We start from the raw sequence: 12,604 nt of genomic DNA, 5'->3' as shown, positions 1-12,604 counted from the left end.
TTGGATTCCATTCAGTTTGTTTCTGCTAAATTTTTCTAGCTTTTTTTCTGACTTGAGTTTTGAGGAGAAATGTTACAGCCATTTCTAAAGGAACAAGAAAATATTTTTACCTTTGCTTCAAATGCTTTGCAGCTATTGATTTTACCAGACTTTCTGTTTCTATGCTTTTGAAAAGGAGCTTTGACAGATGATAGATGTCTTAGCATTGGAGGAATGCCTTGTGTTCTCTCCTTGGAAATATCTTTGTGTGTGTTTGTGTGTGTCTCTGTTGAAAGATGCAGAAACCTGCTGTTTACATGGGAGGTAAAGCATTTTCACCACTTTTACTTTTGTTTTCTGAACTGCATGTGCATCTCAGTTTTCTGGGGCTGCAGATAAGAGATAGGCAACATGAATTGATACAGACAGGTGATGATTATTTACATTCCCTTTCTTCCAAGTACACATTAAAATATGGAAAACACTGACTAAAACACTTTGTCGGTCTCTTCTCCCAAGAAACAAGCCACAGGACAAGAGGAAATGGCCTCAAGTTGAGCCAGGGAAGGTTTAGTTTGTATATTGGGGAAAATTTCTTTGCCAAAAGGGTTTCCCAGGAAAGTGGTCAAGTCAACTATTCCTGGAGGTATATAAAAGACATGTAGATGTGGTGCCTAGGAGGGCGGTTTAGTGATGGACTTGGCAGTGCTGAGTTAATGGCTGGACTCAATGATCTTAAAGGTCTTTCCAATCTAAATGGTTCTGTGATCTTTGATTAAATCTCAGAGCCCTTTTCCTTATAGGCAAATTACACCAGTGTAGCTGCATAGGATGACTTGCCTTCTTTTCATTTTTTTCCTCACTTGCATCTGATCTTTCCACCTCCTTTCACAACTAAAGTATTTTTATCTTAAAACTTTTTTATACAGTCTTCAGATACCTGTTTGCATATTATTTTGTCCAACAACAGCTATGAGGATCAAGTGGCTGGAGTGGTTGCTGTATATAGCAGGTCTTTGTTTGTGAAGCTGAAATAGCTTTTGGAGGTTGTTCACACATTTTAATGTTGTCCATTCCACCACTCCTCCTTTCTAGAGCCCAGTCTCCCAGCTGAGGCTCTCATACTGTGCCTGTGCAGTGTGAATGCTTTACCGTCATGAAGAAACAAGGAGCTGCAGGTGAAGAAAGAATGCTCCTCTGCTGAGTTACTGGACTCTCAGCTGAGAAAATGGAGTCCAATTCTAAATTTGCTTTAGACATTTGGGGGTGAAAAGCAATGCCCCTGAACTGTGAGAGATGAATGCCAGTTTCTAGAGCTTCTTTTTCAGTTTCCTAATTTGAAACATCTGAAGGTTTTGTTCTGTTATTTTCTTGCCATTTCTTTTCACACCTAGAATCTCAGACCTGCTGAAAAAACGTAGCCTAAGGCATTGCACGACTGAGAATATTTTACATTTTTGCTTTGACTGGTGGACATTGTATTTCATATTGCTTTGCCTCAAATTCCTTATATATGACTTGGAGGTATTTTCTCCTCCATATTTCATACTTATCTTTTGAGGAAGTTCCACATACTCGCACTGCTATTATAGAGGTCAGCGCCACAGACAAGCCCACGAGACCTCTTTTTTTTAAAAAAATTCTTGGCAAGATTTGAATTGCATAGAGTAAAGGAGGAAAACCCAATGCTGAAGATAAAAGACAGTGTTGAAAAGCCATGATTGTTATTCTTCCTGAACTTTGAATGAGACCGTAGTCCCATGGAAAAATTATATACATAATAATGAAATTTAAAAAGTATGTTGAGCATACACACAAGCATAAAGGGCAAAACTGTGCTGTTGAGGCAGCCTAAGTTGTGCTGGGTTTTAGCTTTTAACTGTTTGGTTTAGTAGCCTCATTCAGAGATACGATAGATTCAGCTATAATTTTCTCAGCATGGTTGTACAGTTAAATTCACACAAGCAGCAGGAAATACATATCTTAACCTCTGCAAAACAAATTCTTTTACAGAATCTTACCTTACTATCAATAGATACAATATTTTAGAAGAGATACCTGGCTGGTAGCCAAAAATTGTCATGTGGGCTGTTAAAATCATGCAATTATGCATTTGATATTTTTAAAGTTATCTGTAAAGACAGTTTTGAAATTGGAATCTATGAAAGGTGAAAACAAAATGTAAAGGAGAAATAAAATTTTATCTTTTCTAACCATAGTAATCTGTAATAATTGATATTTTTATTATGATTTAGTGGAAAATTAAGTCTTTGTAATTTGGTCTTGTCCTTAGTTTCCAAAATGCCCAGCTTAATGAACTTACACAATCTAGCAATATCACTAGTGTTGTTTGGGAACTCTTTTATAACATGAAGGTTTTTGTCAGCTAAGAGGACAAGGTTGGGATGTAATATAGCTGATGCCACCACTGGAAAGGTAATTTCAGATTTCTGTTGAATGCAGTCTTACTCCTTGTCCTTTCCTGCTGAGTTTTACATGAAAATTTTTTTTTTTTGCTTGGGTTTAGAAAGAAATCATTCTGTACCTTTTCTGACAATTTAGAATCTTTTATCACTTTCAGTGCAATAATCATCTTCTTAGGGGTTTTTTTTTTGGGTGACTGTAATGGCCATCTCTAGCAGAGCAACATAAACCTTGCATCTTGGGGTTAAACAGGAGGCTTTTAACAGAACATTTAAGAATATTAGAACTTAAAATGGTTCAAATAAAATAACAACAGGGTTCTTTTAGCCTGAGGAGAAACTCAAAGATTTGTCTTGGTTTGTAGTTCTTTGTCTGGGAAGAAAGAGGAGCAAGGAATGAAGAAATGGTCAAAGCACTAATGGGATTAGAACAGTCTGTTGTATTACTACTTTCTAGTAAATGCCTGCTGATTGTTCTCTCCAAATAGAGAAGTGGGCTGGTAATTCTACAGGCAGGAAGCCCTGTTGACTGAATAGCAGAGAGGAGTACAGCAGGGAATAAAAGGCATTGCTCTTTGTGCTAAGAGCTTCTTGGAAAAAAGAAGGAATAAATTGGCATCTAATATGTGTAATATTCTGCTTTCCTCCAACAATAGCCTATTTCATTAGAAAAGCATTTTGATGTTAGTGTGCTCTGTTTTTGTATATGTTAAATGCTATTATAAATAGATTTAGTTGATGCTGTTTCATATTTGGGCTGTAGATAAGCATGACAGTGAATATAGTTAATATGATACTATGGCTAACACTTCTCATATGGTTAAACTGGAAAGTCTGTTTCTTTTAAGTCCAGTAGAGTACTGCTTACTCAACTGTACTATTATTTTTCTAGGAAACAATGCCTCCACCATCCCACACTGCATTTTCTGGCCATCATTTACCATTTGTGGGTTTCACATATACAAGTAGCTGGTAAGTTAAGAGTTCCAGAATTGTTTGTAGGCTAGTTACAGAGTATTCTAACTTTCTGTCTTTGAAACCTATTGAATAGATATCAAAGAATGTGGTTTATTGGGGAAGTTGCTAGGCCATAATATAAAATGCTGTGTTCAAAAGAATGAGCTCTCTGCAGGTAAAATTTACATGAATGCAAAGGTCAGCACATGTGCTCTGGGGAGTTTTGCTGAGAAAGGTAGTTATTAGACAATGTATAAAGTTAACTGCACATGACAAAGTTAAGGCTAGATTTGTGGACCCAGGCAAAACGGAGTTTATTAGACATTAAAACCAGTTTTATTTCTAGCCCTTTGATACTTCTGTAACTCTGAAAAGAAATTTCATTAAAATTGCTTTAATTGATATATGGTATTAACGTTGTATTTATTTCACTCATTTCCATTGCTAAATTAAGCAGTAACAGGGAAGTCCCTGTATGCTCCTTGTTGTTTATGGAAATAAAGAAAGAATGTTTACAACCATTGAAAATCCAGGCCTATGTTTCTGCTGGGAATGTGACTATGTCCTAGAATGTCCTAGACTTCAAAAGGATTATTTGCATAAGTAGTAGCATGGGTACATGAGTAGCCACAGCATTTCTGACATGTCCATGCCATAGTTGTTATGGGATAATTTCACACCATTTGTTGTGATTGTTGTCTTTAAAGCATTTATGACACTTGACTATTTTCAAATGAACTGTTACTGTAATCTTACTGTCTAGGTTGCTCCTTTTTGCTATCTGGCTAGCATAGACTGTCCCTAATGATTTTTAATCAGGAGTTCATCCACTTCTGTGTAACAAAAAATACATTGGGGAGATCAGACATGCTAGGTAAAAATGAGTTCAGTTTTCAATGAGCACATACTAACAAGGTATTCTTTGATGTTATAATAAATGGCGTAGTAATTAACAACTTACCAAACTGTTTACTGGTTGATGTTTTTATAGCACTATTTTAAACCAGCCTGTTGTAAAATCCATTACTACTTATTTTTTTTCCCCCAGTGTACTTTCAGACCGCAGCTGTCTAAGACTGACAGCTGGACCACCCTCCATGGATCTTGATGCCAGCATTCAAAGAACTTTGGAGGATAGTTTAGCAACAGAAGCTTATGAGAGGAGAATAAGACGTCTCGAACAGGAAAAGCTTGAGCTTAGTAGAAAACTGCAAGGTATGGTCATTAAAAAATCACTTTTTTAACTTTGATTAGCTTGCAGCTTTTTTATACTGTGGAAAAAAAAGTAAATACTCCTCCTGGAATTCTTTCTAGCAAAAAAGAATTCTGTTCATTATTTCTGTTGACAAATTAGGTTTCTGTTACTCTTTATGCCTGAAATACACCATGTATGCAACTTCTTATGCTAACTTTGTTGTCACTATACCTTGATCACTATGGCATAAAACATTTCATTCTTAGAATTTCTAAGAATTTAGTTTGCCCAACTGACAGTTACTGAAAAACTGGCACTTAATAGTTTGAAATTAAAAAGTGTAGAATACCCAGTGCAGGGTCTTTGGCATGTCTTAATTTATCAGTAGTATCTCTGATTTCCTCAGATATCAGGAGTAATTTGTCCCTCTCTCTTCCACCTTTTTCTAGAATCCACCCAGACAGTGCAGGCTCTGCAGTATTCAACAGTGGATGGCCCAATAACAGCAAGCAAAGATTTAGAAATTAAAAGTTTGAAAGAAGAAATTGAAAAGTTGAAGAAACAGGTAACAGGTATGTTATAAATACTAATGTAAAAACTGTAACAGGAAACTGTATTTTGTCAAGGGGTTTTTTTCCCTCCAATTTTAATGCTAGTTTTCCTTAGCTTTCTAAAAGAGTTTTACAGTCTGTTTTTACTTTTCATTTTACCCCTCACTCTTCCTTTGTAGGTCAACATTTTCTCCAAATTCAATTTAATTTGAGTTGTCCAAGTGTCAGGGAGTAGTGAAGGGTGTTTTTCCATGAGAGAGGACACAATGGGCCATGAGGCTGCACTTCCAGCAGCAGAACTGACCAAAGAAAACTGCCACCAAAATAGGTCCTGCCTACAGCTGCGTGGCCTCTTTTTGATCTGTGCATTCCCTGAACTCTCCCATGAATTTAATTAACTCAATTAAACAAGGCAAATGCTGTTAGAGAGAATTTAATCAACTTACGGTCAGATAAATCAGCACAAGGTGGGCAATAGAAGCATGTGAGGAAAGGGAGATGAGAGGGAGAAGAGCCACCTTTCAGCTCTGCTGTCAAATGAACTGTCATTGCTTACAAAACTGAACATCCATTTTCTTTGCTTCTGAGACTTCTTGAGGATTTTATGAAAACTAAAGTTTTGGCTATCAAGTACCTCCATACTTTAGGCTTGAAAAGTGGTTTTGAAAGCTGTGCAGCTTAAGAGATTAATTTTTTTAATTAATGTTATGCTGCCTTTCATCAGAACTCCCAAACTAGTCAAAAAGCAAAGATCTCCTTAGTCCAATATGTGTGTTTTACAGAGGCAACTGGAGACATTTAGGGAATGATCCATCTTTTTCCAGCCTTACTTTCCCAGATTCTGGGCAATTCATGTTTTAAGAACTTGAGAGGGAGGGCTCATACTGCACAACCACATTGAATATAGCTATGAGTGAACCATTTGCTGTCTATTTAGCTAATGCCTTTCTAGCCTACTTTAAAGGCTAATTACTAGTATTCAGTATTCTTGATTTGATGTTCTGAATTAAGTTAAAGGGGATTTTCTCTCACAGTGATTCATAGCACAGCACTCCTGCTATCCATCTCTATAATGCTGTCTTTAAAATAGGATCTTGAGAGCAGAGACATCTCAAAAAAAGGAAGAAAGGAAGCACAGCAAGATTTTTTTTTTTTAAGGAAAATTAACAAGAGACTGTTAGGTATCAGGTCTGGAACCAGAGAAACACGGATGAAAATCCAATTAATCTTACAGAAATAGGAAAACGTCTGCATTTTGTGTGAAAAATCAGACACAAGTAGTGGTAGATACATCTCTATTATATGGCCATATTTACCTGAGGCAAAGGAAAAAGAAACAGCCAGAAAGGTTGGAGGAAACTACAAAAACCATTTGTTCTGGTTTGTATTTGTGACAAGACTTCATTCAGTTCCTGAAAGTGTCAGGAATGCCAGCAGTGACACCCTCAGAAAGAAGAACTTGAACTTCACTTGCAGACACTTCAGCTGATGTGTTTAGACTCTGCAGCTGCCTCAGAGGGCAGGAGCAGCAATGTGTGAGCTGCAGAGTGCAGCACACAGATTATAGCCTGTTAAAATCGTGTAGTCTGAAAAAAGCCTGCTACAGATACACAGTTGGACAGCTGCTCTGGCGTGATGCAGCAGTTTTGTATTGTACCATAGGCATTATTTTCAGATGGGAACACGGCTTAGCTAGCTCAGGGAGGATCACTCTGGTTTGAGTGATGCCATGTTGGCACTATGTCAAGACAAAGGTTTTTGTGAAATTTCTCTCCAGCCAAATGTCCCTCCTCTTGCTGCTATAATGAGGATAAAGACAACATGATCAGAAACCCCTGCTCTGCAACAGTCCCTAGCTCTGATTTTGAGTCTTTGGAACCACTGAAAAGCAACATTTACAAGAACAGCTTTTGAATGAGACCAGCCATTCACAGAAAAGCATCAGGATCAGCTTTAAATTATATTTTATTCTTTACTATTGAGCTGCAACTTAGATTTTAGTTCATTGCTGAAAGTATCATTCTCTTCCTTTGGTAATGAAAAAAAGAAATAGTAAAGGCGTGGAAACATTCCCCAACACAATTGCTAGCCCTTTTTGAAATTGAGAAGCAGTCAAAGTCTGGTGAAGGTGGTTGATAATGGGAAGGTTTTTCCTGAAGTAATTTTCTGCTTCACACCACATACGTGTTTTTGTATTTATTCCTAGACAGAATGTATACTTCTGGAGTTCAGATTGGAAGTGAATAATGGAATCAAATGGGGAAGATATCTTGTAGAATTGTCTAACCCATCCCCAGTCACCACACAACTTTGCCAGGATATACTTGAATGCCTTGTCTGATCCACCCATTTGTTAGAAAACACTCATTTGTGCCTTAAGATGTAACTAATACAAGCAAATTTGATAAAATAAAAAGCAAATGCTCTATTTTGCTTGATTTTATGGGGGTTTTGAGATAGATTTTAAAACTATATTAGTGACAGAATGCAGAAACAAACCAAGTGTTGGCCATGTCTGAGTGCTTCCAAATGTAGGGGAGCTAGTTCCAGGTTTTCGGGATAGCCTTTAAAAGATCTCATTTTTCTACTAGATCTGATGAATTTTAAGAAGGTTCAGTTCAGGTGCAGAGCTGAACTTTTATGCTTTGGGCTCATCTCTTGGACAACTAAATGTAATAACACATTACAGTGAGTGTTTGCATATATTATCTAAAATGTTAGTTACTACTAGGGTGATTAAATGGAAAATTACCATTTACAGCACATTATATCACAACTAGCTTTTTGTTACGTTCTTTTAACCTGTTTTACTGCCTCTTCTGAAGCTGTAAGAGTAAACACCTGCTTAAAAAGGTAATAAAGAATGAACTCAAAATCGTGTCAAATTCAGGAGTGTCGCCGGGGGGGCTTAGAAAAATACATTTTTCTTGTCCATCTGGTTTTCCAGGAAATGACAAGCTAGCATATGCTTTCAATTTTTGAGGTCAAAGTTATAATTTTTGTTCACTAAGTTACATAGGAGAAAACTTTGAGGAATCTTTAATATTGCCAAATATGTAAAGGGCAGCAATGAAAGAAGAAAACAGAGCTGTGGAACAAAGTAGTTCATGCACAGAAGAGAGATTTATCTTGGCTCAGCAGAGCCATATATAAACTTTTTTTCACTGGTGACTTCGGAGTAGACTACATAAGGGAGGCAGTTAATAATTTCTGGCTTTGAGTTACATCTCTTATTTAAGTGCATTCTTTTAAAATTTTAAACAAGAGTCAGTGAATTAAAACAATAGTGCATATTTTTCTGGGTATAACCTAATGGTATTAATTTGCTTATAAAATTCTTGTGTTTCAGAAATTAACCCTCTTAAAAATGGATGTGTTTTTATATTTGATTTCTCCAAGAGCCAGTCTCTTAGGGTAACATTTATGAAAATGTAGTTAAAGGCTCTCATTAAGAGTATAGATGGGTTCCTGTTCTTTGGGTAAATACAAATGGTCTGAAGACTTGCCACAACTGAAATACAAGACAACATGTCCAGTGATTTCACAGAACTTGGAATTAAATTACCCTCAAATATATCTTGCTTTAAAGTCTTGTTTTTAAGTAAAAACTACGAGGCAAAAAAAACCTCCACTCGCTAGAAATTTTCAGTTGCCATATTTTAGGAATTTTCAGTTTTTCTTGTAGAATTTGAGGGTATTTATATGACATTATTTAACTGTGCCATAGAAATATACTGTCAGTGTGTAACTGACTGTTGGTAAGAAACTGGCTGCAATAGTTCTCCTTTATTTATAGTAGTAATAAAGCAGATCACATAAAAACAAGTGGTTTTCACACTAGAAATAAGTAAAATCAGCTGAAGTTAATTTTAAGAGTATCGACAGGAGAACACTTGCCAGCTCTTGAGTGACCCATTATTTTTACTGTTTCTTTCTGGGGGAAATTGGAGGGAGGAGGGAGAGTGTTTATAATTACAGTGTAATAAAAGATGTATTGTATATTACATCACAGCACATAAAAGTCAAATGTATAAGTTGTGTTAAAGCATACATTACAGAATTATGTATAGAGCATGGTTATTATAATGTGAGAAGACAAATTGTTATCATTTTCTGTGTTGTATTTCAGCAAGCTATGACCTTTCATTCTGTTCCCTTAAAAGCAGATAGTGGCAGCTGAAACAACCTGCTCCCTATTCTAAACCAGAGAAGAATTGCCTTATTTTGTGCTTAAATGGAAACCAGAAAAAAAACTGAAGGGGCTTCAAGCAGCTAGGCTATGCTATTCTAGAATTATGATTTTTCCCTTAGAATATTTCAAATTCTGCTGCTTTTTCTAGAATCTGGTCAGCTAGAACAGCAACTCGAGGAGGCCAGCACTGCAAGGCGGGAATTGGATGATGCTTCCAGACAAATAAAGGCTTTTGAGAAGCAAGTCAAAACACTGAAGCAAGAGAGAGAAGATCTTAATAAGGTAAAAGCAATTAGTCAGCAACTCTTCTGAACCCTCAAGACTGTTTTATTTTTGTTCATTTTGCTTGTAATAACTTTCAAGTGTAAAACTAATGAGCAGATAACAAGTGTGTAGCATGACCTACTTAGCTTTCTGCCTTTTTTTCCTGAAGAAAAGGACATTATTTAACATGTTGTCTGTATGACTGCTGGGTGGTCCTAACTGATTGCTTCCAGATCGTGAACAACTCCATGATCCAAATTGCACAGTGGCTGCAAAAAAGGTTTTATAGCTTCACATTAAGGTGATAATTGTAGGGAGGGGTTAGAAGACAGAGTAGAGAAGAACTATCCTAGACAATTTAATCTGAAGTATGGGTGAAACTTTAACAGTGAAAAATGAGAAGAATATGGTATTAAGGCTGTGTCACGGAAGTGTTTCCAGAACGGAGATGTGAAAAATTGCCCAAATATGAAGATTGAAAAGTAATTCGAAATAACTACTGTTAAAGAATAATGGAATTTATTTCTTCTTCTGTATCTCCCTGATCTCTCATTTTCTTATTTATAACATACTGTCTTTGATGCCTATTTTTTGTATTCATTATTAGATCAACCTGTAATCAGGTGTGAAATACATAAACCTGTTTTTCATCATGATTATATTGGCCCAGTATTTTAGAGTCCGTACTAAAGTTGATGTGCCAGCTGTGTTTAACACTGTTTCTTCTGACCCTTAAGGCTCCTAAAATTTTGAAAGCTGCCAGTTTGTCCCAGAAAGACCATCTTTCTTCTAAACCAACTCATAGTGATTAGGACCTCTTTTTAAGAACCTTAGAAACATTTTTAGATTTACATGGATGTCAGCAGTGCCAAATACTAATTTTTCCTGTTGATCTTCTCTTTATCCTGAAATTTGCTTTTCCTTGCTTCTTTGTTCTGCTCTGGTTTGACTGAACATCATCGAACTATGTAAACTGTTGTGGTCCCTCACTGGTAGTGTGGTGGCACAAATCTAGGGCACAGCAAGCTTTGTGAAGCTAATGTGCTGTGGAGTTATCACACACTAGCAGTGTTATTTCATGCTGGTTCTTTGAAAAGAATAGTTATCATATATTGCTTTTATTCACTGCAGTGTTTTGTTGCCTGAAACTTTCTCTAATATTGATATGAAGGTACAGTGTATGGAAATCATTCTGCAGGCCAGTTTTCAAAAGCTTTTTGAGTAAAAATTTTCATAGAGCAGAGTTTTCCATTCAATGCAAAAGCTTTTTTTTTAATCATTTAACACTTGAGATTCTTGTAATTTATTTAAGTACTTTTTAAAAAACAATGCTAATGACATTTTTGCATTAAGAAAGCAAGGTATTTTTATATTGTAATGCAAGTGCTTGAAAACCATTGTGTTTACCTGTAATAATGGAGTAGATTCCTACTTGGTTTACATTTATGCAGTTTAACTAACTCCAGTAGTGTAAAACATGCCTCTTTCCTTATTTATAGAGGCATGTAATCTGTATTGTAGATGCATTCATGAAATAAAAAAAAATACATAGTTTCTATTCACTCTGGAAAAGGCGTTAGATGCACATCCAAAGACAGAATTCGCCTTGCAGCTTTCTAGGTTTATTACTTAATTCTTTTTTTAAACTGTAGGAACTGGCAGAGTCTAGTGACAGATTAAAATCCCAAGCCAAAGAGCTGAAAGATGCACACAGCCAGCGGAAATTGGCAATGCAGGAGTTCTCAGAGATGAACGAGCGGCTGACAGACTTGCACTCTCAAAAACAAAAGCTTGCCCGCCAGCTCCGAGATAAGGAGGAAGAAATGGAAGTGGTGATGCAAAAAGTAGAAAGTTTAAGGCAAGAGTTACGCAGAACAGAGAGACTTAAAAAAGAAGTAAGTGGTGAGAAGACTGTTTAGACTCTATGAAATAAGTTATATGTAAGGTTTTCTGAGTCTTTTTTTTATTTGTAAATCTTTAACCTTTTGTTTGTTGTTTCTAACAGTACCAGTTTTGTTTTCTAAGAATTTGAAGTGTTCAGTTTGATGCTGAAGATTTCTCTCTTATATTGAAAACCATCAATAGATTTTGGAAAAAAAAAAAAAAGAATCCTATCTATTAAAAACGTATGTACTTTTGTAGCTGGAAGTCCAAGCTGAAGCTGCAGCTGCTGAGGCATCCAAAGACAGGAAATTGCGAGAGAGGAGTGAACAGTACTCTAAACAGTTGGAAAGCGAAGTAGAAGGGCTAAAGGTTAGTCTGTTTTGATATTAACACCTGCAAACTTACTAGTCAACTAGGACTTGGATCTGTTTGATTGCTTTCAGATGTAGGACAAAAGGGTTTTGTCAGTCTGTCACTTCAGTCAGTGCTAAATGTTAATGCAGGCATGCATTGCATTATTGCCCAGAAAAATGAACGTTTGCCTGATGTGCTACTTCTTAATACTCAACCGTGTCTTGCCACACTGCTTCCATTAATCTGTATTTAACTTTATGTGTTAAAAGCTTTTTTTTAGCATAGGATGGTTGAATATTTGAAGATAAACCTGCATCTGGGCAGGTTTCTGTGTAGGTGTTCTGTCTGCTGTGTTGTTCCTCGTGTTTCCTGCACAATAGGTGTCAACTGATGTAACTGTAAAGGAACAGTTTTAGCACATTCTGCCTCTCAGCCAGATGATGAGGCATTTTTGCCCAAGAACAGCATTGAGCATGAAGGTTTTGTTTAGATTGATGAGATTTCTCACATGTGCATGTGATTTTATGAGAAGAAATTTAAGGCAGCCAAGAATGTTAACTGTTATTTTATTCTGTGATTTAGCATTTTATGCATTGCTCTAAAGAAGTTAGGCTTACTCAAAAATTGAATGAGAAAGTTTTTAATTTACATATGAGGATTGCTGTTCATTTACAGTGAAGTCCTGTTCCAAATGTTTCATGCAGTAGGGTAATTCTAAACTTTTTGGGCAAAACGTGAGATTAGTCCTAATCTGGTCTTAATTTAAATCAACAACCAAGTTTTTTTTCATTAGAATTCTCTGGGG

General features: G+C 36.3%; 1 protein-coding gene across 14 annotated transcripts in view; it reads left to right on the top strand.

Annotated features, from left to right (window-relative positions):
* CDC42BPA (CDC42 binding protein kinase alpha) overlaps window positions 1–12,604 on the top strand; it is a 185,784-nt gene that overhangs the window by 106,662 nt on the left and 66,518 nt on the right. For 12 of the 14 annotated variants that reach the window (XM_042051582.1, XM_042051581.1, XM_042051580.1 and 9 more), the window contains exons 10-15: window positions 3,295–3,374; window positions 4,408–4,574; window positions 5,004–5,126; window positions 9,446–9,579; window positions 11,214–11,456; window positions 11,704–11,814. In XM_042051582.1, the coding sequence (XP_041907516.1) occupies window positions 3,295–3,374; window positions 4,408–4,574; window positions 5,004–5,126; window positions 9,446–9,579; window positions 11,214–11,456; window positions 11,704–11,814 (858 nt within the window). The remainder of the gene's footprint in view (window positions 1–3,294; window positions 3,375–4,407; window positions 4,575–5,003; window positions 5,127–9,445; window positions 9,580–11,213; window positions 11,457–11,703; window positions 11,815–12,604) is intronic. The other 2 variants (XM_042051584.1, XM_042051591.1) reach the window with 1 other exon arrangement.

Source organism: Corvus kubaryi, unplaced genomic scaffold (genome assembly GCF_017639235.1).
Source record: "Corvus kubaryi isolate FWS band 111438036 unplaced genomic scaffold, C.kubaryi_AGA036_p1.0 76, whole genome shotgun sequence".
Taxonomy (NCBI): domain Eukaryota; kingdom Metazoa; phylum Chordata; class Aves; order Passeriformes; family Corvidae; genus Corvus; species Corvus kubaryi.
Note: the sequence above shows the minus strand (reverse complement) of the source record. Positions and strands in the feature narration are given on the sequence as shown.